This window comes from Podarcis tiliguerta (genome assembly GCF_965153285.1).
Source record: "Podarcis tiliguerta genome assembly, chromosome: 7".
In the NCBI taxonomy this organism is placed as follows: domain Eukaryota; kingdom Metazoa; phylum Chordata; class Lepidosauria; order Squamata; family Lacertidae; genus Podarcis; species Podarcis tiliguerta.
Genome location: NC_139540.1, coordinates 1,698,032 through 1,724,156, shown reverse-complemented (window position 1 = coordinate 1,724,156; position 26,125 = coordinate 1,698,032). Strand labels below are relative to the sequence as shown.

The 26,125-nt window shown below is 47.7% G+C and overlaps 2 protein-coding genes across 8 annotated transcripts in view; both read left to right on the top strand.

Moving 5' to 3' along the window:
- Window positions 1-12,033, top strand: part of LOC310681321 (protein EFR3 homolog A) — a 52,123-nt gene extending 40,090 nt beyond the window's left edge. For all 6 annotated transcript variants that reach the window (XM_083449015.1, XM_083449013.1, XM_083449016.1 and 3 more), the window contains 6 exons: window positions 860-987; window positions 2,692-2,780; window positions 3,245-3,290; window positions 4,802-4,905; window positions 6,829-6,878; window positions 9,328-12,033. In XM_083449015.1, coding sequence (XP_083305141.1) covers window positions 860-987; window positions 2,692-2,780; window positions 3,245-3,290; window positions 4,802-4,905; window positions 6,829-6,878; window positions 9,328-9,433 — 523 coding nt within the window. In that variant the 3' untranslated portion in view covers window positions 9,434-12,033. The remainder of the gene's footprint in view (window positions 1-859; window positions 988-2,691; window positions 2,781-3,244; window positions 3,291-4,801; window positions 4,906-6,828; window positions 6,879-9,327) is intronic.
- A 3,452-nt stretch (window positions 12,034-15,485) lies between these two features.
- VPS28 (VPS28 subunit of ESCRT-I) lies at window positions 15,486-25,891 on the top strand. 2 transcript variants are annotated; one of them, XM_083449090.1, is made up of 10 exons: window positions 15,486-15,532; window positions 17,974-18,062; window positions 18,933-18,961; window positions 19,263-19,300; window positions 20,897-20,986; window positions 22,081-22,186; window positions 22,471-22,572; window positions 22,869-22,922; window positions 24,460-24,551; window positions 25,336-25,891. In XM_083449090.1, exons 2-10 carry the CDS (start codon window positions 18,026-18,028, stop codon window positions 25,451-25,453), a joined length of 666 nt encoding a protein of 221 aa, XP_083305216.1. In that variant the 5' UTR covers window positions 15,486-15,532; window positions 17,974-18,025; the 3' UTR covers window positions 25,454-25,891. The 2 variants fall into 2 exon arrangements, with proteins under 2 accessions (XP_083305216.1, XP_083305217.1); XM_083449091.1 differs by having other exon boundaries at window positions 18,933-18,965; window positions 19,267-19,300.
- Window positions 25,892-26,125: the final 234 nt, after the last annotated feature.

The following is a 26,125-nucleotide window of genomic DNA, read 5'->3' as shown; positions in this document are numbered from 1 at the left end:
ATTCTGGATTAGTTGTAGTTTTCCAGTTACCTTCAAAGGTAGCCCCACGTAGAGCGCATTGCAGTAGTCCAAGCGGGAGATAACTAGAGCATGCACCACTCTGGTGAGACAGTCCACTGGCAGGTAGGGTCTCATCCTGCATACCGAGTGGAGCTAGTAGACAGCTGCCCTGGACATAGAACTGACCTGAGCCTCCATGGACAGCTGTGAGTCAAAAATGACCCCCAGGCTGCGCACCTGGTCCTTCAGGGGCACAGTTACCCTATTCAGGACTCAGGACCAGGGAGTCCTCCACACCAGCCCGCCCCCTGTCCCCCCAAAACAGTACTTCTGTCTTGTCAGGATTCAAGTAGTAGTAGTAGTAGTAGAAGTAATAATAATAATAATAATAATAATAATAATAATAATAATAATAATAATAATAAATTATTATTTATTTATACCCTGCCCATCTGGCTGGGTTTCCCCAGCCACTCTGGGCGGCTCCCAACAGAATTAAAAGCACAATAGAACATCAAACATTAAAAACTTCCCTAAACAGGGCTTCCTTGAATGGTTTCCTAATTCATTTCTTCTCTCTTGCTACATTCAAATGAAGTGATAGCTTGAAAAGCATACAATGTGAAGTGGTTTAAAATTTGCTTATGACAAATTTGTTAAATTTGTTTATGACAATGTTGATTGATTCGAGGGGGAGGGGACGGAATATTGTGAAGAGAGGAATGGGGTTAGTTGGAGGAGGGCATGGCTGGCTGGCTGGCAGTCTGAGTGTTCCCCTCCTTCCGACCCCCTGAGCTGCACATCCCACTTGCGCCTTCTTAATTTCTTGCCTGAACTCCTGCACTTTTGCTCTCGACAGTCTCCCCAAAGCCTTAGACAAGGACGACAAGAACTTGTTTTTCCTGACTCACAAGATTGCGGAATCCTTGGGCGGCAGCGGATACAGCGCGGAGAGGCTCTCTGTGCCTTACGTGCCCCAGGTGACAGGTGAGCGGTTGCGCGGTTCTGATTGTGGCGCCTGCTCGTTCATCGTGCTTGTGTCTCACGTCCGGCTGGTCACCTGCCTCTTGCCCTGAGCATCAAATAGGGGTGCAGGCAGAGCTCTGATTTCTGGAGGAGTAAATGTGGTTTGCTTGTTTTTTTGCTTCTGGAGGTTTTCACAATCTAATGATCACAGAGTGTTGCACAGAGTCAGATCTATGGTCCATAAGACTAAGTGTCCATACACTGACTGGCAGCAGCTCTCCAGGGTTTCAGGCAGGTTCCCCCCCCCCTAACTTTACCTGGAGATGCCTGGGACCTTCTGCTTCCAGCCCTTCCTTGAAACCTGGGGCACCTGCCTTCTCTTTTCAAAGTGATAGTTAATAAATATGAAGTTACATCTACTGCAAGGCTGCCATCCACTTGTGGGATAATGCCATGAGGAGCCAGTGTGGTGCAGAAGTGCCGGACTAGGACCTGGGAGGCCAGGGTTCGAATCCCCACTAGCCGTGAAGCTCACTGGGTGGCCTTTGGGGTCAATCACTGCCTCTTAGCCCAACCTACCTCACAGGGTTGCCGTGAGGATTAAATGAGGAGGGGGAGAGCCATCTACATGCCACCTGAAGCTCATTGGAGGAAAAGGTGGAATAGAAATGCAATAAAACAACAACAATAATAATAAATTTATTATTTATACCCTGCCCATCTGGCTGGGTTTCCCCAGCCACTCTGGGTGGCTCCCAACAGAACATTAAAAACACAATAAAAGATCAAACATTAAAAACTTCCCTAAACAGGGCTGCCTTCATATGTCTTATAAAAGTCAGATAGTTGTTTATTTCCTTGACATCTGGTGGGAGGGCGTTCCACAGGGCAGGTGCCACTACCAAGAAGGCCCTCTGCCTGGTTCCCTGTAGCTTTGCTTCTCGCAATGAGGGAACCGCCAGAAGGTCCTCGGTGCTGGACCTCAGTGTCCGGGCAAAACGATGGGAGTGGAGACGCTCCTTCAGGTATACTGGGCCTTTGAGGCCGTTTAGGGCTTTCAAGGCCAGCACCAACACTTTGAATTGTGCTCGGAAACATACCGGGAGCCAAGCTGTCAGAATCCTCTCCCCCTCATCCTTCCTTGTTCCGGGGGCCTTTCCTTTCCTCTGTCCTGCACAACTTGTTCCCTTGGATTAGTCATTGCAGGTGCCCAGGTTGTGATTTAGATGGGCTGCTTGACGATGGACAAGGGGGTTTGCCTCCCATCTAGGTCAGTGGCATGAACTTTCCAAGGGGTCCCCTGAGGTGCGAGGTTCTCTTCCGTAGGATGCCATGCAGGCCAGAGCAATAACTCTTTGGCCTCTTGTGACCACCACCCTTCCTGTCCCAGCCATCCGTCACATCTGTGACTGCCACTCAAATTATTTGAAAACTTGGCCCTGAGATGCACCGTAACTGCCACTAAATGGTCACTAAATAAAACCACATGTTAGCTTTGTCAGGATGTAGAAAATGGTGAAGAAGTCAGTAAGCTCAATGGGTTGTCTTCAATGTTAGTCCTGCCCAGAGTTGACCCATTGAAATGAATGGATTGAGCTAAAGTAGGTCCATTTATTTTAATGAGTACTCTTAGTTGGCTACTGTCTCAGAAGGGGCCCCTCCTCCTCCTCCACAACGAAATAAAGGCTCTTTATAAATTTTATTTTGGGTTGTCCGTGTCTGCAGATGAAGACCGGCTGTCCCGAAGGAAGAGTATTGTGGATACCGTATCTATTCAAGTGGACATCCTCCCTGGCAATGGCACAGAAGACAAGGTGAGTTTATTCTCTGTCAGGTCGTGCGGTGAGTCTTAAAGTAACTTCTCCCTTGCTTCTCTCATTTTAGAGAGAGGGCAGAATAACTTTGTGCTGTCCGTGATTTAGAGTCTTGCTCCTGAGGCTATGTTGACAATGCAAATGTTCTGTGGTTGGTGTCATTCTTACATTTAATTTCTTTGACCTCACAACTGTTTGAACAACCCTCTACTTCAGAATTTTAGACCCCTGACAAGTAAAATTCTTGTTCTGGTGATGTCCAGTTTTTAATTTTTAATCTCAGCTGCTCAACTTCCTATTCTCTGTCACCCCCCAACACCAAATAATGACTACCTATAAACGAGCTGATCTGTTCCAAATTTTGCAGACAGTCACAAGTAAATAAGAGCAAAGAATTGCATCCCCCACCCCCAAATGGTTCAGTTGCTTATGTGGTTTAAACAAATATCTGATCTTTTCTCCAGGTTAACACAGAAGAAATTACTTTTGAAGCACTGAAGAAAGCTATAGGTGAGATTGCCCTCAGTTCCCTGTGAAGCTAGCTTTCTCCCTGCATTCCCCTCCAGCAGGCATTGGCCCTTACCAGACAGCCTATGATTTGAAATTAAGAAAAGATCTTCATCCAGCATTTTGTAAGGAAGATTCTCTGATTGCAACAGCCGCCTGCTGCAATTACTTGAGTGCTTTCGGTGTTATCAGAGATTCCTGTTGAATCATGTCCGGCAACGTGAAGGTGTGAAAATATCGTTACACATTTGATACCATAAGGAGAGTCCTGCTAGATGAGACCAAGGATTTCTCTGGTGCAGCTTATTGTGTCCCACACGCCTGAGCCCAGCAGAGCTCGCCCCATTCAGATCACCCAGAACCGGCATTCAGGGTCATCTAGTCAAAACCTCTGCAATGCAGGAATCTTTGTGCCCCAACATGGGACTCGAACTCGCAACCCTAAGCTGAAGAGTCTCTTGCTCTACCGACTGAGCTACCAAGGCGGTCATGCCTGTCCTGAACTTTCAGCTTCATTAGGCAACCCTGTTGGGTTTTGTGAAATAAGACAGTATGAAATCGCTTTGGAAAGACCAATATCTTAGATTCTGACTTGGCCCATTTTCATCTCTTATAATAAACCTCTTTACTTAAAACTTTCCTCGTAAATACATGCATGCAAGTGCCTCAAAACCCCAAAATTTATTCAAAGATCATGAAGTGCGTAGGATGGAATTCTAGGTGTCCCCTGAGCTTAAGAGAAGAATCTCTCACAGAATTGAACTTGAGTGACAAAAGCCTTCTGGCAGGTGCTGATAAGCTTACCCCTGAAGGAAGCCTGCACAGTTTGTTGCCCACCCTGTCAAATGCAGCCCATGACTCGCTGCACACTGTGGCCCAGCAAGTGCTTGGCAGAAGCCCTGGTTTTGCAGTCCTAGCCAAGCAGGAGAACGGGAAGGTTCAGGAATCCCTCATGGGCTGTGCTCAGCTGGATTGCTATGTATTTTGAACATATTTTCCTGTTGTGAACCACCTTGAGAACTTTGGATGAAGGGCAGTGTAAAGGTAAAGGGACCCCTGACCATTAGGTCCAGTCATGGCCAACTCTGGGGTTGCGGCGCTCATCTCGCTTTACTGGCCGAGGGAGCTGGCATACAGCTTCCAGGTCATGTGGCTAGCATGACTAAGCCGCTTCTGGCAAATCAGAGCAGCGCACGGAAACGCCGTTTACCTTCCCACCAGAGTGGTACCTATTTATCTACTTGCACTTTGACATGCTTTTGAACTGCTAGGTTGGCAGGAGCAGGGACCGAGCAACGAGAGCTCACCCTGTCACGGGGATTCGAACCACCAACCTTCTGATTGGCAAGTCCTAGGCTCTGTGGTTTAACTCACAGTGCCACCTGCGTCCCAAGGAAGGGCGGTATACAAATTTAATAAACAACAATAATTGCTTGTGTGTTGTGCCAGTCTTGCCTAAAGAGTCTCTGGCAGTTACTCCATTTCTTTCTCTCTTTTCCTTTCCCTTGCCAAAGATAACACTGGTCTTGAAGAGCAAGAGAAGGAGAAGAGGCGCCTGGTGATTGAAAAGTTCCAGAAAGCTCCCTTTGAAGAGATTGCAGCCCAGTGTGAAACCAAGGTGAGCCCAGGGATCTGGATCTCGCTGTGTGAGCTGTAAGGAAATCTGTAGAAGAGGAGCAAGAGGATTGTCTTGGAGTACGACAACCTTTTAGGAGTAAAGGGCTTGGAACAGACTTCCTGCCTAAAATCTGCTAGATGACCTTGGCTATTACACCAGGTGTCAGGCTTCAGGGAATCTGATCCCTCCCACGGGGGCATCCAAGAAGCAGATAAACAAGAAGAGTTCTTACCAAGTGGTTTTTTCAATATTCACAGAGAGAGAAGAAGGAATGTGGTCTCTCTTAAGAAAATGGCATTGCTCCAAGTAAAGTCCCACCCTCTTAGTCCCTCCTATTCTACGTCATCCCTGTGCCGGCTGGAAACCAAATGGTTTCCAGAGAGTGGTAGGGGATGCTTTATCCCATCTTGATGGCCTTTCAGCTGATTGCCTGGTGACCCGTTGGAATGCGGAGTTAACTAGGGCTATTGACTGTCTGGCTCCAAAGTGCCCTCTCCGATTGCATGGAGTCCGGACAGCCCTGTGGGTTTTCTGTGGAGCTGAGGGCGATGAAACAATCGCTGAGACAGCTAGAATGCTTGTGGCAGAAAACTCATTCTGAATCTGACTGAACACGGGTTAGAGCTCAACGTCGAGCCTACCAAGTGGCGACAGCAACGGTGACGAGGACCTTCTTCACCGCCTCTATCGCATCTGCAGAAAACAGCAGCAGGAGAACTCTTTCATTAAGAGTTCATTAATAATAATAAATTTATTATTTATACCCTGCCCATCTGGCTGGGTTTCCCCAGCCACTCTGGGCCGGCTCCCAACAGAACATTAAAAACATGATAAAAAAATCAAACGTTAAAGTCTTTCTGCCTCTTGAGCTTTCTGTTCTACTACCCTCAATGCATGCTGGGTCCTTGGGGACAGGTAGGAATACTTTCTAAAGACACTGAGTCTGTCAGCTGTCTCTCCCCTGGTGCTTCTTCTTCCTGCTGCTCTCCCAATATTTCCCAGCTTCTCCCCTCTGCAGCCTCAGAACTATGACCTTCTGCAAACCACTGCTCTAAATCTATACTGTCTGCCTCTTCTCAGGAAGGTTCAGGAAGAGAGGGTGGCGGCCCCCACCATTCCTCCTCAGTGCAGTCCCTGACACCAGGCTTCTCTGTGATGCTGTAAGATCTGGGGGAGGAGGGCTTTGAGAGGTGGCCTGGACCAAAATCCACTCTGCACCATCTCACCTGTCATTGGAACAGGGTGTCTGGTCCCTGCAAGAGAATTTGTGGCCTGCGGTACATGACGGCAGGGTGGGGCTCTACGCTGGTTTCCTTTCTGGCTGGCTAAACTGCATCCAGAGGGCAATTGTTGTTGTTGAGTCGTGGTGTCCGCCTCCTCGTGACCCCCTGGACCAGAGCATGCCAGGCCCTCCTGTCTTCCACTGCCTCCCACAGTTTGGTCAAACTCATGCTGGTAGCTTTGAGAACACTGCCCCACCATCTGGTCCTCTGTGGTCCCCTTCTCCTTGTGCCCTCCATCTTTCCCAACATCAGGGTCTTTTCCAGGGAGTCTTCTCTTCTCATGAAGTCTTGGAGCCTCAGCTTCAGGATCTGTCCTTCCAGTGAGCACTCAGGGCTGATTTCCTTCAGAATGGAGAGGTTTGATCTTCTTGCAGTCCATGGGACTCTCAAGAGTCCTCCAGCAAACTCCCCATTAAAAGTTCAACGAACGCATTGCAAGACAGTTTGGCCTCTTGCAATGGCCAAGTGCTTGTATGTCTGCCCAAGCTCTTTCCTGGGCTCCGAGGCCTGGAATGACACAAAACCCCGTTTTCTCCCCGGGAAATCCCAGACTCCGGAAAGGAAAGCAAATGGAGCAACACTCCTGCATAGAACTGCACCTTGGAATACTTTCCAATAAATGTATGTTTTCTCCCTACAGGCAAACCTCCTCCACGACCGGCTTGCTCAGATCTTGGAGCTCACCATTCGGTAAGGGAAATGGCCAGGGGCTGGAGGTCCTACCCTGGAGTCACGGGGGGGGGGGGGGGGTGTAGTGGCAGTTCTGACAACCCTGTAGTGTTGGGCATAGTGTTTCTGTGGCCAGAGGTGCCGACCTGTCTCTGAGTGGTAAGGAAATAAAGCCACAGGCACACAGCAGCTTACCAAGAGCATTACATAAGCTCTGGTTATCTCCCGCTTGGACTACTGCAGTGCGCTCTATGTGGGGCTACTTTTGAAGGTGACCTGGAAACTGCAACTAATCCAGAATGCGGCAGCTAGACTGGTGACTGGGAGCGGCCGCCGAGACCACATAACACCGGTCCTGAAAGACCTACATTGGCTCCCAGGACGTTTCCAAACACCATTCAAAGTGTTGGTGCTGACCTTTAAAGCCCTAAACGGCCTCGGTCCAGTAGGCACGTCTCCACCCCAATCATTCTGCCCGGACACTGAGGTCCAGCGCTGTGGGCCTTCTGGCGGTTCCCTCACTGCGAGAAGCCAAGTTACAGGGAACCAGGCAGAGGGCCTTCTCGGTGGTGGTGCCTGCCCTGTGGAACGCCCTCCCAGCAGATGTCAAGGAAATAAGCAGCTATCTTATCTTTAAAAGACAACTGAAGGCTGTTTAGGGAAGCTTTTAATGTTTGATGCATTACTGTATTTTAATATTTTGTTGAAAGCTGCCCAGAGTGGCTGGGGTATAAATAATTATTATTATTATTATTATTATTATTATTATTATTATTATTACACTTTCTCAGGTAACCAGCTTGTGCAAGGGAGGGCCTCCATGATTGGGACCCCTGATTTGTTACTAGCTGGCACATGCCAGTGCTGTCCTCCTAGGCAGCTCCTCATGTTACTCTGGTGCCAGGCTTGCTGCAGGAGCACTGCGCTGCCAGAGATATGTGGGAAGCCCACAACCTCATGATCGACATCTCCTCCCCACCATGAGGAACTGGGTTAACAGAGGAGTGGCTGCCCCAGTAAGCCTTGGGGCTCCTTGCAGTTGAGAATGGCTCCTACCATTATGGACCAGAAAATAATTCTACTGGGTGATATGAATGGCGTGGTCTCCCTGGGTATGGACAGAACCATAAGGAGGAAGCGAGACTACCATCCACCTTTTTGTAATGACACTTGTAATGTGGAATTGTTTTTTGTAATATAACACAGTCGTACCTCCGCTTACATATCCCTCTGGATGCGTAAACTTCGGGATGCGAACACGGCAAAACCAGAAGTATTTTTCCGGGTTTCGCCCCGCGCGCATGCGCAGAAACGCTCTATGCACTGTGTGCATGCGCAGAAATGCTAAATCGCGCCATGCGCAGAAGTGGTCCTCTGGTTGCAATTTTTTCGGGATGCGGCCAGACCTCCAGAACAGATCCCGTTCACAACCGGAAGTACCACTGAAGATGGATAATGGTAAAAGATGCAGCAGATTTAAACTTAAACATGGAATCCATGGAGGGAGAGAATGAAGTCCAAAGGTTCAAAAGAACCTTGTATTTTAATGTTTGAAATGGTTATGTTTTATATGTATAAAATTATCAAAAAAACAATAAATATATATATAAAAGAAAATGGCTCTTACAGCGCCAAGCTGACTTGACATGGAAGATTCACACTTTCCATTTCCTCTACTAAAACAAAAACCATGACCAGTGAGATTTGTCCCCATCCCTTCTTCTCTCTATATGGTCTTTAGGAAGCAGGCCTGAAACTCATCTGGTTCACTGAGCTTTTGTGTAATGTCTTGAGCTAATTGGGTCCATGTTGGGTTCTTTGGGTCTGTGTCTTGCCATAGTTCCCTTACAGTCCTATTGCGTTGCTTTGTTGAATTGCTTTATGGATTGCTATCTGCCTTGGGGATCAGTTTGACAAAAAGGCAGGATAGGCAGTTCAAAAATAAGTAAGTAAGGCAAGGAGAATATCTCACAAGAGAGCCATTCTCTTGTGGTCACAAGTTGGCTGGGGTGTCCTGAGAAGGCTGTGTTCTCCACTAAACTGGTTCTATTATTATTATTATTATTATTATTAGTTGCATACACATAAATACATCAAATATACATAAATAAAACTAAAAAGAGAAACAGAGAATATAAAAAGAAAAAAGAAACAGAAGAATCAAAAATAGAAAAGTAAATAAGTAAAAAGTAAAAAAGAAAATAATAAATATAAACATTTTCATTTCAACTTCTACATAGGGAGCTCAAGCCTTTTTTAAAACAGCTTCAGCTTGGCTCCTTAATTCATATCTTGACTTCCCACTATCGATGAATGTACTTAGTAAGTCAATTTTCCCTGAGATAACTGTATTCAAATGGTAAATCTTGGAGAGACAGTCTGACTGATAGTCATGAAACCGATTCTGATAGCTGAGGCGAGACAAAACGTGCTGTGAGATCTTAACCCTCTTTTAATGTCTCCTTTGCAGCCCTCCTCCCAGCCCCTCTGGGACGCTGACCATCACGGCTGGACACACCCACTATCAATCTGTTCCGGTCTATGAGATGAAGTTCCCAGATCTTTGTGTGTATTAAAGAGTCTTCTGGCCTCTGCTGGGCATTATTTCGCATTCAGAGCATGTTGTGTAGAGTTCCGGATGAGCCTCGAGCTCAGCCTTGCCTCTTCCCTCTGTCACATTTTAATAGAGCTTTCAGACATAGCCCTGGACTTGGGGCCGTTGGGCTGGTGCCCACATCCCAGGTTTCTTACCCTGATCATTCTGCTCTTGAGGTTAAATCTCTCTTTTTCAGAGTATTTCACGCTCTCTTTTTTTCTCTTTGGCGTTAAAAAAAATGTTTACAAGTGTAATACGGTCTCTTTTGCCAAATCGTTTTGTGTTTCGGAGAATTTTAGACTAGGAGCTACAGGCTCTGTGGCGTCCGCACTGTCTCGATGTCGTAGAATTAACTGGCAAACTCTTTGCTGGCTTGTTTACTCTTCGGCTTCTTTCAGCACAAGGACCTCGGCACCTTAAGCAATGCTGGGTAGACACGTTGCTAGTCGTAATCCCATAATACTAAACCACAGGCCTGGGGGTGACCCCTTGCCCCTTCTCCAATCACAGCAGCAAATCTGAATGTACCATGCTTCCTTGTCGTTCTTTGCACATGTGATTTCCCACATCACAAGCCTTGCTGTGGCAAAGAAATGCCTCTTTCTGTACAAGCACCAAAACCTTTGATGTCTTAAATGTGTCTAGTTCATGCCCTGTGCTTTTTGGGGGAAACCTATTTTTCTGTGTTGCTTTTAGAGTACCTAAACAAGACAATAGATACATAGATATATATATATTTGGTATATAGCGTAAGAGATTAAGGGCATTTTCAAATGGTAAATAGTTTTTCTTGTTTTTTAACTAATTCTGTTTGAAATTGTAAAAGAGAAGCTGGTTATTCCTTGAAATATTTCCCTCTGTAGTATAGTGGTAGCCTTTTAGTGATATTTTGTCAACTGAAAGAGAAAACAAAACGCATGGATGGAGCTTACTGGAGAGGTTAGAATTTTTACCGTGTGCTTCCCCTCCCCTCCATGAGAAGTAGCTGCATTTTAAAAATGCAACAACTTCCATCTTCTTTAACTTCATTGCTACATTTTCCCCAAGGATAAAAAGTGGGAGACATTTGACTCCCTTGGCCTGTGTATCCCTGCATGCAGGGAGGAGCACTTAACACCCGTCACAAAAGAAACAGGCCAGTTTTTCTTATGTCCAACTCACAATTTCAGTTTTGTTGAAAAAAACTGAAAGACACCTGCGCTGCCCGATTGCGCCGCTCAGTGTGAAAGCATCAGCTTGGGGCTTGGCCAGATCAGCATTTGAGCATAAAATTGGGAGGGTGTGGAGAGAGGTTAGCTTGACAGTGTACCAAATGCTCAGACTTCTGTTTTCGTTTTGCTTTTTTAAAAAATGAAGTAGGAGAGTGCTGGGTCTCCCTCCCACCTTTTTAGTTTGTCACTCTTGGGAAGCACTCGCCGGGCTCAGGCTGGTAACCAAGCCCTTCTTTTCAGTTTGACAGCGCAATCACAGCTCTTAGCGGATGGCGAAACAGCCTCTTTCGTACAGCATTCCTCTGTGATTGCAGCTGCTCCACCCCTCTGCCCTGCTCAGACCACAGGCGCCAGCGCCCCTCACAGGACGTGGTGCCGTTTTCTTGACGCCCTTAGCTTCCACTTTTTGGTTTTGGAAGGTAAGATGTCTTGGCGTCTGATGTCATCAGAGTGGTGTCTTATTCGAAGGCGAAAGTTAATCTGAGGTCAGTGCGCACACTGAGATCATGCACGCTGCTGCTTTTTTTTCTATCGTGTGACTGCTTTTGTACAATATATAAAAAATATATAAAAATAAAAGAATGCTGTTTTGATTTGCACTCATGCAGTCGGTGGACCGTGGTGCTAAACACACCCAGCTGCTTCTCCTATCAGCTCTGCATGTAACAGATGCCTTGCGCTTCATGTCGTATTTGCTTTGAAGCCTCACCTGAGTTGTTTTCACCTGCCTGCCTTTGGTGTGTTGCCTAGTGGGCGTCTGCATTCCCCAAAGCAATGTTGCTCTTGCTCAGCATTTAACAGGGGAGGGGGAGAAGCAAGCAAGAGCATTGATCTTTTGAGGCTGGGCTAGATGCAGATGCAGATGCTGGGTCCAAAATGTTCATTCCACTGTGAATTGTACAGGCCTGGGAAAGCAGTGTCTTAGGCACTGCAGTGCCTTGGTCACTGAGACGGGACGGATGGTTAAGACAACTATCGCTAATTTTGTAACGGTTCCTTTAAGTCAATGAACTTTGGAGAGTGTAAGACACAAAGGCCATGATGCGCTTGACCAGCCGTGTTTGTGGGAACAGTTTGGCGCTGTTCAGATGTTTGCCACTGCTGGCATTTGTTCGTATTCTACCTTGCACCTTGGCGTTTCAGCTGACGACGTGTAGAAGAATGTTTAGCATTTCATAGCAATTTAGATTTAAGGTGTAAACGAAAGCTGTTATAACGGAGGACGGTCAAGAGAACAACCGAATTGTCTATTTTACTGATGCTTGGATATATATTCTGCGCACTCTGTAATGAGCCATTTGACTAAATGTAAGAACACTGTGATAATACTGTGCAATCCACATGTAAGCAATAAAATAAACCAAGTAAGCATGGCTTTATTTTTCTTTCCCAGGTGTTTAATTGGTTTGTGGATAATTGGGTTCACTTTGGGGTGCAAATATAAGCTCTTTTGCATGTATCACACAGTGCAATAAACATAAGGTAAAGGTAAAGGGACCCTTGACCATTAGGTCCAGTCATGACCGACTCTGGGGTTGCGGCGCTCATCCCGCCAGAGTGGTACCTATTTATCTACTTGCACTTTGAGGTACTTTCGAACTGCTAGGTTGGCAGGAGCAGGGACCAAGCAACGGGAGCTCACCCCGTCGCGGGGATTCGAACTGCCGACCTTCTGATCGGCAGGCCCTAGGCTCTGTGGTTTAACCCACAGTGCCACCCGTGTCCCTGTCTTACATGGAGGCAATAAGGTGAAACAACTGCCTTCTGTCATTCAGTGCCAAATGCTGCAACCTTCCTTTATCATTCCATCCCCCGGAACAGAGGCCAAAAGTTACTGAGCTGCTTTTTTTTTGCCCAAAGTTGATGTGTTTTTTGGGCAAACTAATGCCGTTTTTGAGCTATTTGTATGTGTTACAGGAATTCTAAGGTCTCATATATATAAGTCATATGTATGTATGTATTTGCCTTGTAGATTTATGAACCTAAGTATATAAACCACATCTGAAATAGTAGAAGAGAACAATCCTGAAGCCATTTTGACTCTTCCAGCCACCTCAAAAATTCTCTGCTGTGAGGAAGGAAAAGCTCCCTATGGTCTCTTTGCTCACAAATCCTGTCTTAAGGGTGTATTGTGTATGAATAGGGTGAGCCTGTGACCTGGATTCTGGAAGTAAGTATTTAGCATCTCAAAAGGAATGGCCAGGCTGCCCAGGTAAAGCAATCAGTGACCATTATCAGGTATCCTGGCAGATAGGATTTCTGCTGTAGACCGCCTCCTTTAGTGATTTATGTATGATGTTTTGGGGGATGGTCTTGAGATACAGGGTTGGCAATTTCAAAAGTCTGTAAAAGAGCTTGCGCACCAATGTTCTGGGTTCCTCATCCCTCCTGTGTGTGTGGGGATCACCCTGTTGCAACAGTTCAATAAAGATCAGGCTTACAAGCTGCTTTGCTTCTCAATATTCTCCGCCTGGCCTCTGTTATTTTCTCCTACCAATAGGGAACCCACTTAAGGACTCTATATGGGCTCTGGAATACCCCGTTGGGGAAAGGAAGCAGTATTTTTCTTACAACAAATGGAAAATCAATCACATCATCATTATCCACTTTACCGCTTTGGCTCTTGAGAGCCTATCGACTTCCTTCCCTCCCACCTCATGGCTTTCAAAATTACCCTTTATATCATTGCATTTTGTACGTTTTCCAGTTCTAATTACACTCATTGCAAAATGGCTCAAAATTTAAATAAAACTGGTAGAAAGTTTCTCATTACAAGTCTTCAGACAACCCTGATAGTGTTGTCGATTGCTTGCAATAATCTTTCAAATGTATAAATTTACTCCAGGCCTTTTGGAATACTCGATCACATTTAACAGATTTCCACCCGGGATACAGGGTCCTGTAGGCCCAGGAAAACCCGGACGCATGGCAACCCGCCCCCTGGGTCATTGGGGCGACCCTTTCCCCCCCCGCTTGAACCTCTTCCCCCTCTGCATTGCAACATCCCTTTTGAGCGAGGCGTTCAGAACCGCACCCCCTAAAGCTGCCCTTGGCATGGAATGGGGGTTGGCGACCTAGTCAGCTTCCTTCCCCGCCATCCCTAATAATAATAATATAATAATAATTTATTATTTATACCCTGCCCATCTGGCTGGGCTTCCCCAGCCACTCTGGGCGGCTTCCAAAAAAAATATTAAAATACTGTAATGCATCAAACATTAAAAGCCTCCCTAAACAGGGCCGCCTTCAGATGTATTCTAAAAGTCTGGTAGTTGTTCTCTTTGACATCTAGTGGGAGGGAGTTCCACAGGGAGGGCGCCACCACCGGGAAGGCCCTCTGCCTGGTTCCCTGTAATTTGGCTTCTCGCAGCGAGGGAACCGCCAGAAGGCCCTCGGTGCTGGACCTCAGTGTCCGGGTAGAACTATGGGGGGTGGAGACGCTCCTTCAGGTCTACTGGGCTGAGGCCGTTTAGGGCTTTAAAGGTCAGCACCAACATTTTGAATTGTGCTCGGAAACATACTGGGAGCCAGTGTAGATCTTTCAAGACCAGTATTATATGGTCTCGGCGGCCGCTCCCACTCACCAGTCTAGCTGCCACATTCTGGATTAGTTGTAGTTTCCGGGTCACCTTCCAAGTAGCCCCACGTAGAGTGCATTTCAGTAGTCCAAGCGGGAGATAACTAGAGCATGCACCACTCTGGCCAGACAGTCTGCCGGCAGGGAGGGTCTCATCCTGCATACCAGATGGAGCTGGTAGACAGCTGCCCTGAATACAGAATTGACCTGCACCTCCGTGGACAGCTGTGAGTCCAGAATGACTCCCAGGCTGCACACCTGGTCCTTCAGGGGCACAGTTGCCCCATTCAGGACCAGGGAGTCCCCCACACCTGCCCGCCTCCTGTCCCCCCAAAACAGTACTTCTGTCTTGGGAAATGATATATAATGAATTGAAAAAAATGTTTAAATATACTTTTGTTAAGAAACCAGAAGCGCTCTTACTCGGTATCATAGGGAATGAGATAAACAAGAAAGATAGGAAACTATTTTTATATGCAGTGACAGCAGCGAGAATTTTAATGGCTCAGAAATGGAAGCAAGAGGAGCTGCCTACACAAGATGAATGGAGAATGAAGATGATGGACTTTGCAGAACTTCATAGAATGACAGGAAGAATTCAAAATCGACGAGATCAGAGATTTACAGAAGATTGGGGAAAGTTCACAGAGTATATGCATAATTTAAGTGAAAAACAAATAACGCTTCTAAGCTTTAATGAAGCTCTGTAAAAAGAACTGTTAGAATATGAGTAAAACAAGATTTAATTATTTAATTTATAAAATAATAGATGGAAGGTTTTAGAAATGTGTAAGAAATTAAGAAGGGAAGGAGTATCAGTCAAATTGAGGGAAGTCAAAAAAAGAGAATGGATGTAACAAAAGATGTATGAACTGTATTATTTTTTTATTGGAAAACTGAATAAAAATTATATATTTTTTAAAAAAAACAGTACTTCTGTCTTGTCAGGATTCAACCTCAATCCGTTAACCGCCATCCATCCTCCAACCGCCTCCAGACACTCACACAGGACCTTCACCGCCTTCGCTGGTTCTGATTTAAAAGAGAGGCAGAGCTGGGTATCATATCAATTCTAGAGACGAGCCTCGCCCGCAGCGAACCCGGAACTCCACGTTCGTGCGAGAGTTCTGCCCGCTGTAGATCTATAGCCCGAAACGCGCTCTGGGGGCGCCAGGCCTGACTAAACGATTGCCGAGCCCCGCAGGGGGGAAGGGAGCGCGCCGAGCTATCGATCGGAGGCCGGGCGCCATTTTCCCGGAAGTGGGGAAGGAAACAAAGCAGCCGGAGCCGGGTAAGGGGGCAGCCCTGGACCGGGGGGGGGGGGGGACGAGGTTTGAGGGAGGGGGCGCTGGGGGGGGGCTGGTCCTCGGGGGCCCTTGTCGGGATGCGGCCCCCGTCCGCCTCTCTCTTATTTGGGGAGGGGGACGCCATAGTTCTCTCAGACCTGGGGGGGGGGGAGTGGGGCCCGTGGACACCCCCCCCCAGCTGGGGCAGCTTCCCCCACCGCCAGGACGCCCCTTGGCTCTCCGTGGGTCCGTCGTCCGTCAGTCAATGAGGCAGCCAGGATGCCCCCCCCTCCATCCCTTCTCCTCTCTCTTGCCTGCCTCCCTCCCTCACAGGGTTGTTGCTGCTGCTGGGGGGCAGAGCTGGCCTGGTCTGAATCACCTCAAATTATTATTATTATTATTATTAATTTATTTATACCCCGCCCTCCCCAGCCAGAGCCGGGCTCAGGGCGGCTAACACCAGTAAAATTACAGTAAAAACATAATGGGGGGGGGGGACGACCCCAATTTAAAATACAGGTTAAAATGCAATTTAAAATGCCTTATTTTAAAAGTAGCCCATAGATATAATAATATATAAGATTAATAATAATAATATATTTATACCCCACCCATCTGGTTGGGTTTCCCCAGCCACTGTGTGCGGCTTCCAACTGAATGTTAAAAACAATACAGCATCAGACATTAAAAACTTCCCTAAACAGTTGTCTTTTAAAAGTAAAATAGTTGTTTATTGCCTTGACATCTGTGGACCCCCCCCCCCCAGCTGGGGCAGCTTCCTCCACCGCCAGGAAGCCCCTTGGATCTCCGTGGGTCCGTCCTCCGTCAGTCAATGGGCCAGCCAGGATGTGCCCCCCCTCCATCCCTTCTCCTCTCTCTTCCCTCCTGCCTGCCTCCCTCCCTCACAGGGTTGTTGTTGCTGCTGCTGGGGGCGGGACAGAGCTGGCCTGGTCTGAATCACCTCAATTAATAATAATAATAATAACTTTTATTTATACCCCACCCTCCCCAGCCATATATATTATTATATATAATATATAAGGTATAATAATAATAATAATAATAATAATAATAATAATAATAATATATTTCTACCCTGTCCATCTGGTTGGGTTTCCCCAGCCACTGTGTGCGGCTGCTTCCAGCAAAATATTAAAATACAATAATTCATCAAATATTAAAAGCTTCCCTAAACAGTAAACTTCCTCCGCTGCTCCCTCTCTTTCCGCAGAGGAAGCTCCTCGGGGCAGGGACCTCTCTAGACCACACTTATTCCCAGTTTGGGGGAAAGGCAGGGCCAGATTTAGGTTGGATGAGGCCCTAAGCTCCTGAAGGTAATGGGGCCCTTTATACGTCCAGCTGTCCTGTGTCAACAACAAATGGTCGCTGTTTTTTGTGTTGAATAGATGCAATATGGTAATTTATGGACCTAATAGGTATCTAAAGCCATTTGCTCATAACAAAATATGTATTTTATCAAAGTAATTGATACAGAAATGAGCAAACCAGTGATATTTTAGGGAGCAGGTTAGCAGGCGGGGCTCATTACTTACATTGTAGGAGCCTACACAACACAAAACACTGTTGCTGTAGGTAGGTTTTATTTTATTTGTTTTTTATCTTATATTTTGGAAATGTACATCCAGTTTGTTTGTTTCCTTTAAAAATTTTTTTGGGGGCCCCCAAGAGAGTGGGGCCCTAAGCTACAGCTTGTTAAGCTTATCCGTAAATCCGGCTCCATTTATTGTTGAGAAACACTTCCCCTTTTATTTCTTTGTTTGTGCGCTGGAAAGAACATTACGAACATCTCCTTAACTGCAACTCCCCTGTAACTGCTGAGCTCCTCTCACAAATTCTGCAAAACCAAGTTAGAGATGAGCTTGCAGTATCTCCAAATCGGGGAGAGTTGTGTACAGCTATTAACGAAATGAAAAATAACAAAGCCAGCGGACCTGATAGGATATCTTCAAAGTGGGTGGAACAGAACTTAAACAACAACGTCACAAGCTCATTGAAAAAATCTGGGCGAGAGATCACAGAAGACTTTAGGGATGCCAAAATTATCGATTTCTTTTTAAAAAGGTCTCAGAACTGATTGCAGAAAGGCTATGAGTGCTCGCCAAAGAAGAAGCATTTGTTTCGGGGCTAATTAGCCAAGAAGAGCTTGCATGGTTGACATCTAAGGTGTAATGTGTAAATTTCAGAAGTAGGACATTCAATATTATGGGAGCAGCCTCCCAACCGAGATGAGACAGGCTTCCCTCCCTGGTCAGCTTCAGGTGCTTGGCAAGGACTTCCATATTTCAGCATTTTAAGGGAGTTCTCTGTCCTAGGCTTAATTTTAATGGTTCTAATTCTGAATATTAAGTACTTGGAATACAAAATCAGCAAACGAACAAATGTGGAGGGAGGTTTAGCTGTGACTTCTTACCTGCTCTTAGCACAGGCACCTTGCGTGTTGGTACTTTGGATCTCAGCTGCGGACCCTCGGAGGAAGAATGTTTCATGGAATCCCAGCAGCCCCTGGGATGGGAGGTGAGTCCAGTGCTGCTTTTGAGCTAATTCTGGGGTGGCCAGAGCAAATGCAGGGACTTCATGGACCTTAAATTCTTGATATGCAGGGGTTTTTGTGTGTGTGTGTGTGAAGTGTTTTTATATATTTCATTATAAAAATATGTATCAGTCGCCCCTTCACATATAATATCAAGGCAGTGTACAGCAAAATATGTCAGTGATAAAATGTTAAATATGTCAGTGATAAAATGTTAAATACAGTACGAGATACAGTGGACGCATGGGTTGCGAATGTGATCCATGCGGGAGGCACGTTTGCAACCCGCTGCGCATGCGCAGGTTGTGACTTGGCGCTTCTGAGCATGTGCAAAGCATGATTTAGTGCTTCTGTGCATGCGTGACCGCCGAAACCCGGAAGTAACCTGTTCCGGTACTTCCGGTTTCGGTGGGTCCGTATCCTGAAAAAACTTAACCTGAAGCGTCTGTAACCCGAGGTATGACACTTGCGCAACCTGAAAGAATTTATAAACAGCTGAATAGGTGTGTTGGCATAAGATCTTGAAGAGAAGCCTAAAAATAAATGGCAAGGATTCTGTGTATCTAACCTGTGTGCTAGGCATGGTGTCTCCAAAGCCCCACTCATCTTGGGCTCCTCTTCCAAATTCTTTTATGTTCTGGCATAAGGCAAGGAGGAGAGGGCAATCCGTGGCTGGTAACCACGATGGTTATACTCTGCCTGCAAAGTCAGAGGCAGCTGCTGGAAACCGCAGGAGGGCAGAGGCTCTTGTGCTCAAATCCTGCTTGTGGGTTTCCTGGAGAACATTTCTCATGTTCATGGCAGCAGTTTGGGAGCAAGTTGGTTTCATGTATTTCCCCCTTTTTGTTTTTCAGCCCCAGCGAATAAGCCGGAACTATATGAGGCAAGTGGTGCGATTTCTTTCCTGGCTTAGTGGCCAGAAGCTCCTTTCAAATGAGGCACAGGGAGTGGGTTGGGGAGTTGCAGCATTGCGGGAAATTTCAGGCACTCCCCAAATTGCAGGACTGCCAGCCAAAGCGCTCTTGATTGGGGCAGGACTCCCCTGGGGAACTACCCTCTCTGCTCCTTACAAGGGCTTTTGGGGGGCTCCCATAGCCCAGACTTGAAGGTCCCCGATGCCCCAACTCTCCTTTCGTTGGTGCAAAGATTTGGTGGATCCAGTGTCACTCTCCTTTCCCTTGCAGGAAGTGAAGTTATACAAGAACGCCCGGGAGCGAGAGAAGTGAGTACTTGACCCAATTACTGTATTTTCGCTCTATAGGACGCACCTGAGCATAGGACGTACCTTGTTTTAGAGGGGGAGAACAAGAAAAAAACTCTCCCCTTCTCTGCCCCTTCCATTTCTCCTCCCACTTTGCTGAAGGGGCGCTGCACAGAAAGGGAAAGCTGTGCAGCGCCTCTCCAGCGAAGCGAAGCCAGGAGAGCAAGAGGGATTGGTGCGCACTGACCCCTCTCGCTCTCCAGGCTTCAGGTTCCTTTCGCGTAAGCCAGGAGAGTCTTGCTTTCCTGGCTTCAGCGAAGCAACCCGAAGCCTCTGGAGCATGAAGGGAGCGCTCCCTCTGCTCTTCGGAGGCTTTGCGTTGCTATCGCTGAAGCCAAGGAGCCTGCATTCGCTCCACAGGACGCACACACATTTCCCCTCAATTTTTGGAGGGGAAAAAGTGCGTCCTATAGAGCGAAAAATATGGTATACCCAGCTCTAGTGTGTGTCGTTGCAAAGGACATGCTCAGTGATGGCTCAGGCCACACCTCTGTTCAACTCCCGCTCTGATTACCCGCTCTGAGACCCCACAGCTAATTCTCCCCTGGCCTCCTCGCTGGCCCAAGTAGGACTAATTCAGCCAGCTAGCCCTGGGGATTATCTAATGCTTATTTCCCCTAAATTGATTTCTGAATTATATTGTTATTGATGTTTTTATACTGTATTTTATGCTGTTTTTACAACTAAGTGTTTTAAATTTGTTGTTAGCTGTCCTGAGCCCGGTTTTTGTACCGGGAAGGGCGGGGTATAAATAAAAAAATATTATTATTTATTATTATTAACTCTCTCTGCCTGGGAAGGGGCTTGATTGACAGGAAGGGGGAGTGACTTTTGGAGATTCAGCAGTCGTGGGAGTGGTCTGAGGGGCTGAGTCTTCTTTAGGAAAGCAGTTCGTAAGATATCAAATTCTGCATTAATTGCTGTTGGGAAGCATTTGGAAAGTAGGGTGGAATGCATCATCTATTAATCATCCTTCCTCTTACTCACTTGAGGAAGTTGAGCGTCTAGTTTAGCAGAGTTAAAATATGCCATTCTGTGCTGCATTAGCACTGAAACTTTGGACAGAGCTGTGGAGCTTTCTCTAATTATCCAGGATGCCTTGGGCATCCTGTCTTGTTTATTCCTCTGAATAAAATAACAACACAGAAGTCTGTAGTATATAAATATTGTTTCCCGACATAAAGTTGCAGACTCGATTCAGGTAGAAAATAGCAGTGAAACAAGGTGGGCAAGTGACGAGGATTGTTTTCCTATTGTTACCCTTTCCGCCTGGGCAAGCAGAGGATGTGACTTCACACAAAGTGCCCTCTAGGAATTTACAGGGAGCACCGTGTGTCTTAACCCTTTGCCCCCCTAGCAACTGTGGAATTTGATATTTTGAGTGCCGTGTCATTTCCCCACAAATGCATGAGCCCTTGTCTGACGTGAGAGGTCTGCATGCCCCTATGCCCCCCCCCCACAAGGCTCCTGGCCTCTGTCAGAGTCTCTTTTCTCAGAGGGAAACGGGTCAGGGTGCAGCTGGACCTTCCTAATTGACTCGTTCTAACTTTGCTTCAGGTACGACAACATGGCTGAGCTGTTTGCTGTGGTGAAGACAATGCAGGCTCTGGAAAAAGCCTACATCAAGGACTGTGTCACCCCCAACGAGTGAGTTGACAGGCACCTGGAGGGATCTGAGGCAGTGCCACTCTGGGTTCATAGAATTGCCGGGGTGGAAGGGCCACAGAGGGCCACCTGAATCAACCCCCTGCAATGCAGCTCCCTCAGGAGATCTGCAAAAGAGACGAGATCTGGGGCAGCATTGCTTAATTCAGGAGTGGAGCAGGGCAGCGTCAGTCATGGGCAGCTGTTAAGTTTGTGGGTCGTAAATCCTTTGACCCACTAAGTCAGCTGCAACGGCACTGCAATAAATCTGAACTTATTGCCACTCCGACAAACTTCAGTGGCGCCCACACTGCCACTCTTCTCAGTTGCTGGATAATAGCAGAGTTCACACGCAGCGTAAAATGGCTTGTCTGTGGCGACGTGGTGTCCTCTAACTCAGCCCGACACCAGTGCTTCTAATCTAACACTATTTAGAAGCATAACAAACAGAAAAGAAAACCTACAGATTCCAGCTGCATGCTTGCAGCTTTCTGCCTCTAACAAAAATGAAACTACCTTGCTCACATTCTCAGACTGCTCTCTGCAGCCCCCAGAGAGCATAAGGTAAAGGGACCCCTGACCATTAGATCCAGTCGTGGCCGACTCTGGGGTTGCGGCGCTCATCTCGCTTTACTGGCCGAGGGAGCCGGCGTACAGCTTCCGGGTCATGTGGCCAGCATGACTAAGCCGCTTCCGGTGAACCAGAGCAGCGCACGGAAACACCGTTTACCTTCCTGCTGGAGTGGTACCTATTTATCTACTTGCACTTTGACGTGCTTTCGAACTGCTAGGTTGGCAGGAGCAGGGACCGAGCAACGGGAGCTCACCCCGTCGCGGGGATCTGAACTGCCGACCTTCTGATCGGCAAGTCCTAGGCTCTGTGGTTTAGACCACAGCGCCACCTGCGTCCCCCAGAGAGCATAGATCAAAGGAAAATGCCCGGGTCATGTGAGCCATGCACCCAGTGAATAAGAAAGCTTCCTGGAGTGTAACTGTCCAGAACCACCAGCACAGCAGCTGTGGAGAAAAAGGGGGCAGGGCTAACGGTGGAGGCTCAGCTGGAGCGGCTGATTCCATGTGGCCCCCTGTCCTTCCAGGTATACTGCAGCTTGCTCCCGCCTCCTAGTCCAGTACAAGGCAGCCTTCAAGCAAGTGCAAGGCCCAGAAATCAACTCAATCGATGACTTTTGCCGTAAATTTCGGGTAAGCAGTTGATGCGGAAGGGGGACGTCTGCATGGGTGGCGTTGAGCGGGGAGTGGTGTCCTCTGGTCCCAGCTGTGCAGCCAGATTCTCATCCCTGGGTGCAAAACCTTTGCTCCTTCACCCCAGAGTGCAGGTGAAGCGGCTTTTCCCAGCTCCTGACCCGCCTTGCTGTCCTCGAGGGGATCGAGACCATGGCTGTGGGAGCCTGAGGGGATCCCTGTGGAAAGTTGTGGCTGATCTGTGTTTCCCTCCTTTGAGCGTCCCTGTTTCCTTTCTCCTGCAGCTCGATTGCCCGCTGGCCATGGAGAGGATCAAGGAAGACCGGCCGATTACCATCAAGGACGACAAGGGCAACCTCAACCGCTGCATTGCGGACATCGTGTCGGTAGGTGGGCGGGGGGAGGGAGGGACGACCTGGAGCAGAACGGCGTCTCTTGGGGGTCCTTCTGCCTGATGTTCTCTGGGCCCGAACTGAAGGGTAATCCTCATAGAACTCTAGCCCAATGGTTGCCATTAATTTGGTTATGAATTGATTTTAGAATGTATTTCAGTTAATTATTCAATTGTGATTTTATGTAAACTGTGTTACTTTTACTGTTAGCTGCTCTGAGCCTAGCTTCGGCTGGGGAGGGCGGGATATAAATAAAATTTTATTACTTTATTATTATTTTCCCCTTGCAGCTCTTTATCACCGTGATGGACAAGCTGCGCTTGGAGATCCGGGCAATGGATGAGGTGAGTGAGAGGAGAGGGGTGCTTCCACCCAAAGTCGCTGCCCTCCACAGGCCAAGGTGGGTCAGGGTGCTGCTGTGAGCACCTTAAGGACTTGCTCGTTTGTTGTGGGGTGTTAGATACTACATGCTTTCCAGCCAAACTACGGGCACAGATTTCGTTGTGAAATGGGCAAGCAGTTGATAGGATCCTGTCTCTAGGTATAATCACAATGACGGTGTCCCCAAAAGCAGTGTATAAATCTCATGAAATACATACTCCCTACATATTCACAGGGTGATAAAGCTATCAGTGTCTGGTACCATCATCACTCTGCCTTTTGACACTTGAGAGGAGTGTTTTTAGGAACCAATGTATTTCTGTAATTTTGCTTTCACCCACCCTTAGGACCTTGTTTATTTATTTCATTTCGTTTCTAAAAACATTTATATCCCACTAAAGAATAAAAATATACCCAGAGGTGGTTTACAACATTAAACGGATAAAAACCATGCACAAAAAGTGAGTCCATGTCAGGGGAAAAGCTGGGGTATAAATATATAATGATAATAATGAAGTGGTGTTTTTTTTAAAGCACCAATAAACCATGGTGGAAGGATTAACTCTTAATTGGCTGCATTGACCTGGCAGAATAGAACAGTTTTCAGGCATTTGAAAGTTGGCACAGAAGGCACCTTGGGGTGAAGGGAGGGGAAGAAATTGTCATGATAATAACGATGCTAGTAGGCAGTTGCAGGATCAGAAGCATTACCGTATTTTGTGCCCCATAGGACGCACCGGCCCATAGGACGCACCTAGTTTTTTGGGGGGGAAATAAAGAGAAAAAAAAATCCCCCCCCCCCGGTGCGGTGCTAGAAGAACCAGGTCGGGGAACAGCAGGAAGGCGCGCTCCGCCTCCCTGCTGTCCCCCGAGCTTGTGGGGCTGGCGATGGGGAGAAGTGCACTGAGCCCGGGACTGCAGGCAGCTCTGCGCAACCCTCGGAGCTGGTCTCCCGAGGCTTGCGGATCGCTTCCTGAAGCCTGGAGAGCGAGAGGGGTCGGTGCGCACTGACCCCTCTCGCTCTCCAGGCTTCAGCAAAAGCCTGCATTCACCCCATAGGACGCACACACATTTCCCCTTCATTTTTGGAGGGGAAAATGTGCGTCCTATAGGGCAAAAAATATGGTATGTCCCTAAGGGATTCTGGATTAGAGAGGTCTTTGGCCTGATCCAGCCACAGGGCTCTGTCTATATCCTCTCTTTCATTGGATGGCCCTCTATAAGCAATTCTTTAGTTTAGATTCCTGCATTGTCGTGGGCTCCACTAGATGACTCCAGGGGCCCCTTCTGCCATTCTGATTCCATGGTTTGAAGCACGTTTTCCACAATTTCCCTATACGCTTAGCCAGCATGAAAATTGCTTGGTGTCCAGAGATCAGCAGCCGCACCTGCCTGCCAAGAGACTTCCTTGAGTGCTTTGTGGCTTAGGAGGGATGGCGGGAGGCTGACCAAGGAGGGCTGCCAAGTGACCTTCCCTCTCCTCTTCCTCCTCCTCCTCAGATCCAGCCTGACCTCCGGGAATTGATGGAGACCATGAACCGCATGAGCCACTTGCCCCCGGACTTCGAGGGGCGGCAGAAAGTGAACCAGTGGTGAGCATTTCCCCCATAGAATTAGGAACTCTGCTTTCTCTCCTCTTACCCTTTTCGATTATTCTAAAATGAAACGGTTGTCTGGTGGGGTAAAAAAGGTAAAGGGACCCCTGACCATTAGGTCCAGTTGTGGCCACTCTGGGGTTGTGGCGCTCATCTCGCTTTATTGGCCGAGGGAGCCGGTGTACAGCTTCCGGGTCTTGTGGCCAGCATGACTAAGCCGCTTCTGGCGAACCAGACCAGCAAACGGAAACACCGTTTACCTTCCTGCCAGAGCGGTACCTATTTATCTACTTGCACTTTGACGTGCTTTCGAACTGCTAGGTTGGCAGGAGCAGGGACCAAGCAATGGGAGCTCACCCCGTTGCAGGGATTCGAACCGCCGACCTTCTGATCGGCAAGCCCTAGGCTCTGTGGTTTAACGCACAGTGCCACCCACGTCCTGCCTGTCTGGTGGGGAAACTGCAGCAAAGGCAGCGCCTCAAAGCTGTAGCTTTTCCATCCCAGGTGGGTTGGCGGAAACGCCTGAGGCCTTTCCATGCGGCTTCCAAACCTCCCCCAGCCTGCGCTCACTTTTCCGCTTGGAACAGGGAAGAGGCCAGAGCCATCTGCCTCTCCTACGACCCGTCAGAGGCATTTCCCAGGAGAGGCTTCTCTTTCCTCCCCCGGTATATTGTGGAGTCAAGAGGAGGAAGGCGGGATGAGAGGGGAAGAGACAAGACGCCCCTTCTCTCCCTCTTGCTCATTCCGCTCCAGCGCTTGATGCTTCTTGCTCTCCCTCCAGGCTGCAAACCCTGAGCGGCATGTCGGCTTCGGACGAACTGGACGACTCTCAAGTGCGGCAGATGCTCTTTGACTTGGAGTCCGCCTACAATGCCTTCAACCGCTTCCTGCACTCGTGAGGAGGAGAACGGGCTTTGGGCCTCGTCGACAGCGGCCACATCATGTGGTTATAGAGCCATTGTGCCAGGAATGAAAATGTACATTCCTCCCATTGTCCCTCTGAATGCGAGGACTCGTTTCCCCTCCTTTGGGGTGGGAAAAAGAAACTCCCTCTTGTTACTGTTTAAGTTCCATGGCTCTCCTGTTTTCTCATTCATTGCACTGTATAGTATTGGTGTCCACTTCTCTAAGGGGGTGGGGTGGGGAGGGAGTCTAATAATGCACCACGGAAGGCGGCAAACAACTGACAGCTAACACTCTTTGCCACCTGAAGGGGGTCAGTGGTGGGGCAGGTAATGCCTGTGTGGTGCTTGTATTTATTTGAGTGTTGCTTTTGCCTCAGAGAGGCAGACTCTTACCGGTCTGAAGCAAATAAAAAATCTTTCTACATTCACAAATGGTGACCTTATCTCTTTGATTCAGATGGCTCTTTTTTCCCACCCAGAGGTGACTCCAATACGGTTCTAAAAATTGGGACTATTTCCCTAGTGCCGTATCCCAAATGAGCTTTCCGAAATCAGCAGCTTCTGACTTCTTTCCGTAGCCCAAAGCTCAAAACACACAAGGCCTGCGCAGCTTCCCCACCCCTGTGGCACCACTACCTGCCCAATCGAGACCAGCAACAAAGACAC